This window comes from Cystoisospora suis (genome assembly GCF_002600585.1).
Source record: "Cystoisospora suis strain Wien I chromosome Unknown contig_6959, whole genome shotgun sequence".
NCBI lineage: Eukaryota > Apicomplexa > Conoidasida > Eucoccidiorida > Sarcocystidae > Cystoisospora > Cystoisospora suis.
Window position 1 is genome coordinate 639 of NW_027159746.1, and position 5,345 is coordinate 5,983.

Sequence of the window (5,345 nt, forward strand, 5' to 3'; positions counted from 1 at the left end):
AAGAAGAAAAGGACAGAAGATGTGAAAAGGAGACTATAGACATCTTGCAAGTTAAGTTCGACACTAGTGAATTAAACAGTTGCGAAAGAGAGATAGAGAGACAGATAGAATAGCATATCTGAGCCTTTAGTGAAGTGGATGATACCTCCTAAGACGAAGATGAAGAATGAGAAGCTCTTTCTCACTACCTCCCCTACAGAGAAAAGACGTAGGGTGATAAGAGAGTGTCAAGAAGATGAAGAGAGAAAGAAAGAGATGGAGTAGATAAGTTCTCTTATCATTAAGGTGGTGGCTAGAGTGCGGTCGCCCGAAGAAGGAACGGAGAGAAGATGAAGAAAAGAAAGAATGCCGTGGCTTTCATGAAAAGAAAGTTAGAAACTTCCAGAGGAAGGGGAAGTTAGAAAAGAGAAGTAGAGAGAAAGAAAGAAAGAGAGTGGAGAAGTGAGTTCGTTTCCATGAGAAGGCGTACTGTTGTTCTTTATTTTCTATGAACTCCCTGACCGTGAAAGAAAGATAGAAGGAGATGAAGACACGATGTGTCTCAAAAGAGAGAGAGGGAGATTCTTGCTTTTCGTTCTTTTGTCTCTTTTCTCCCTCTATAACATTTCTGCCTTCACTCTTCAGTCTCCATACTGATTGGGTCAAAGGCCGTAGCCTATTACGTATATAAATACATATATATATATATACACCTTGTCACATATATACATACATCTTGTAGATGTTTCTTTAGATGCTGCGAGTATATGTATATACAGATATTCTCAACTTAGAGAACCCTTACACATGTATGGAGATGCACATAAAGAGAAAGGCCAGAGACGTGAGTTGAAGAAAAGCGCATGCAGTCGATGATACTGCATCCGTCCTGCGCCCCGGTGTACATACACTCGAGGAAGAAGTTCTCCTTCAACTGAGTGCATCTCCTACGAGGCTTGTAAGAGAAGAACATGAAGAAGACGGAGGGTTACCAGCAGGTCTTCCTTCACTTCTCTCTCCTGCCTCAGCTGCACACGTGAGAATGAAGAAAAAGAAAAAGTTGCCGCATCACAGAAGATCATATCGACTGCTTCACATACGAACCAGTCTCTGTATATACACCCGAATAAGAGACACATAAACCTTCACTTGCGTAGAAGTACCGATACAAACTGATATGAAGAAATGCTTCACTCAAAGACATGTATATAAAGAGATACTTATATCTCTCTACTGAAAGCATATACAAAGATACGTGTGTATGTATCTATATATATGTATGTACTTACAAAATATATATACATAGATAGATATATAGATATAGATATATCTACACTCGTGGTGTTTGCATAAGAAGGCAGCTTACTTGTTAGACAAGGAAACAAGAGTTTCTTCTTCACATGAATTTCTTTACTTTATGTCTTAAGGATGTAGTACGACCTTCACATGGGCATAGGTTGCTTCTCTATCTTATCTCTCGTCCTCTATCTACAGCTGAGCCGTTGTTTGGACCGTATATAAGCCGACACTTCATAAAGTGCGGACACGAGCAGATTCAGAGTACGCATCCATCTTCTCCCTCCCTATCTTATAGATAGTATATATATTTATATATGAATAAAGATAGATAGATAAATAGATGCTATACATCTGTCCGTGTATCTGTCTGCCTATCTATCTGTCTTTAGTCTACCTACCTATCTCCGCTCTATGGAAGCAGAACGGGACTTCTTTGCCAAAGACAATTTTCTCCTTTTCCTCTTTGTAATCCTAGGTCTTTCTTTTTATGTTCTCTCCATCAACCCAAACACCTCACGCTTACAAACTCTCACGTACAAGGAGAGACCTAACACATACCTATACATACATAGATACAGATAGATACATACATACATAGATACATAGCCATATCTATCTATATATCTATATAGATATGTATAGCGCCCCTCTATATATGTTGATCTTACTTGATCCTTGGTGACGAGGGCGCATGCAGTTCACTAAAGGACGTGAGGAGTTCGAGAGAGAAGACTGCAGGCCTTGACGCACTGAAGGATTTGTATGGGAAGAAGTAGAAGTGAGATTCTGAGAATGATGTGAAGGGCTGTCTCTTTCTCCTTCTTCTTTCTCTTTTTCTTCTCTTCTTGTTCTTTTTTCCTCTCGGCTTGCTATGCTATCGTGGCTAGAGAGCAGTCCACGTAAGAGAACAGAAAGAGGACCATAGCAAAGTAAAAGCAAGGAGTTAAGAGAAAGGATCTAGGAATTCTCTCTTGCTACGAATGAAGGCTGTACTGCTGATAGAAATGATGCGATATATAAAAGGAAAGATCAGCCCAATGCGCCGAAGTGAAAAGAAGAGGAGCAATCTATACGTAAATTCTATATATATGTATACTTTCATGTAGATGTATATAGGGAGTTGTTGCAGAACTATATCAGACGAAGTGCCCATGTATATGAATACATATACATGTGCACTTCGTCACATATATATATATATATATATGTATGGATGTGTATGTGTGTATGCTTGTATTTGTCATGTGAAGAGACTCAGGTGTACAGCTTGGGTTTGTTCTGTCCTAGTCCTACGCAGACATCTATCATCTCCTTGGCAAGACGTGTCCATATAACCCCTCTCTCTATGTATATAGATATAGGTATATAAATATATAGATATATATATGTATACCTATCTATATCTATGGATATGACTACCGTGAGTCTCAGCTAAGGAATGTGTAGGATGTAACGAACCCTTCAGTCTCTAATACAAACACATACCTCTGCCAACACATACAACGCATATATATATATATATATAGATATATAGGTATATATCGATGTGGATAGATAGAGAGATAGATTTATGGGTGTATATCTTTGTCTATCCTCAGTGTCTGTGGATCTTTATATATATCTCTCTTTTCTCTCTCTGCGTAGATGTGTGTTTTATCTCTATGTATATGTACAGGGCATGCTATCTCTTATGCACTGATCCCCGTCTGCATGCCTACATTTCCTTACTTACGCCATTCATCTCTTCATCCATCTCTATGGTGACCGTATGCGTATACTATCAATGTAGACATATCTCTCTATCTCTCTCTGTGCAGAAGTGCTTCTCACTGTCTATGTATCTATCTTTCTAGATATTTTTGTCTCTCTCTACGTCTATGTGTGTTCCATTGTGTATGTGTCTTATGTATACAAAAGCGAGTTTATCCTTTCTTTACTTGTGAAGAGGATGGCGAAGAATCTCCTTAAGAGCATTCGATTGGCTCTGCTGCATCTCCAGTCTTTCAGTTCGTCGATCTTTCTCATTCTCCAAGGCATTGCATGCGACCTCTAAGGCCTTCATCTCTAAACCGCCTGCATGCAGGCATGAGATGACATTTCAGTCTATGTCTATGTTTGAAGGATCGGTATGTAGAAACGAGAGAAAGAAGAAAGAAAAAGAAGTCCAGGATGAAGGAAGACAGATAAAAGAAACCTCTGGTGGACGTCCACCCCAAGACGTAGAGGTACAGAAATAACTAGGATAGTGTATATACACCACAAACTAATGTACATGGTCCAATAGCTACGATATATATATATATATATATATATATCGTAACTTGCACGTGCTGTTTCAATCAAGAATGCATGCATTTGCGTCATGGATAGGACTGTAATACATTTCTTTCACCTACCTACATCGTAAGTAAAGATCAATCTGTTGAAAGTATGAAGGAAAAGAAGGAAGAAGCTAAAGTCTCTATAGATACATAGAGAGATCGAAGATAGATATATAGACGTAGAAATGAATGAAAGATAGATAGGTGGATAGATACATGGGAGAGATTCTCGGAAGTATCGCAACAGCATGATAGCGGCAATAAGAGGTTACGTCGATCTTTTGTTTTCTTTCCTTTTACATTCCCTCCTTTTCAAAAAGGCTGGTGAGACCCTCCTCTCTCCTTCTCTCTCTTACACCTCAAACCCACCTCATATATATATATATATATCTACATGTAGGTATATATTGTACATATACGCACAGCTTGATAAGTAGATATCTATACATAGGTATATGTGTTTTCCTACTTACATCCCCACTACTCTGCCGCGTGTGAAGATCCCTACATGTGCCTCTACACTCATCTACTAGGAGATCCCAAGAAACAGCTGAGTCTCCCTCTCTCTCTCTCTCTAGTCTGAGCTAGATAGGGATCGAGTGTATGTACACCTCGACATGATATGTGTTGTTCCTTTCCCCTGCAAAGACAACAAGGAAATGGACAAGAGAAAGAAAACTGAGGATCTACCCCTGTCTTTCTTGTAGAGAGAGATAGAGACCTTTCTTTACTAAGAAGAAGAACCTTAAGACTAACCTACTGCATGTTGAGAGGGCTGCATAATTCTCTCAGAAGACGCGACGGGTGCGAGAAGAGACGAAGAGGAAGAAGCCGAGAAGTTGACAAGATAGGGAGATGCACTATGAGATCGATTTGCAGTAGTGTATGTACACCTCCCTCCCCCTGAACGAGAAGACGGTCGACTATTCCGATTGAAGACTTGTGTAAAAGTAGCCGAAGACGATGCATGAAGAGATGGTGGAGTTAGATGAGAAGGAGGAAGAGATTCTCTTCTATTTATGTGACCCTCGTTATTTGGTGTGTATAGAGAAGAACTGCTGGAGATGTCATTTGCCTGATAAATTGTATGATAGGGTGAGGTGTATGTATGAGGAATCGATTCAAAAGAAGAAGAAAGATTTCGACTGTAAGGTGGCTGGGTCGCTGTAGACATCGAACCCGTTGTATGAGAAGATGATAGTCTGGAAGGGGTGTGTAAGAAGGCCTGGATCATGAAAGGGGGGAGAATTGTCGATTCATTCAAAGTCGAGGTAGAGGAGCCTGAAGAAGAGACATTTGGACGGCGAGCTAAAGGTGCAGATGGGTGAAGAAAAGTAGAAGAAAAAGAAGAAGAAGATTCGCCTGGAGGTCCTCTACTATCGGGCTGTCTCAGGATGTCTTCTTGTATAAGACGAGGGTGAGATAGAGATAGGTGTGCAGATGAGCTGCTGACAGGATGGCCAAGTGAAGATTGCGAGAAAGGCGGAAAGGAATCTCTCCGAAAAGAAGAGGATGATAAAGAAGACAGATCGCTTGTGTAGCTATTCCTTAATGGACGAGATAGACATGAAGAGAAAGAAGAAGAAGAATAAAGACGAGGTGGATGTTCAGGCTTTAGAAGAAGACAAGAAGACGAAAGACTACTTCGATAATGCTTCTTCTTTCCTTCTCCTTCTCCTGGTGTACATACACCCGGAGTCGACTCGCTCTTCAGACCACCTGCTCCTCCTCCTCCTGCTGCTCCAT

General features: G+C 40.3%; 1 protein-coding gene across 1 annotated transcript; it reads right to left on the minus strand.

Annotated features, from left to right (window-relative positions):
* Positions 1 to 933: 933 nt before the first annotated feature.
* On the minus strand, positions 934 to 5,331 carry CSUI_010229 (uncharacterized protein; the record flags this gene model as incomplete). The annotated part of the gene is made up of 4 exons (XM_068070334.1): positions 934 to 1,007; positions 1,947 to 2,161; positions 3,216 to 3,351; positions 4,356 to 5,331. Coding segments are annotated over 4 exons (1,401 nt in total), but the record flags the coding sequence as incomplete, so codon positions are not given.
* Positions 5,332 to 5,345: the final 14 nt, after the last annotated feature.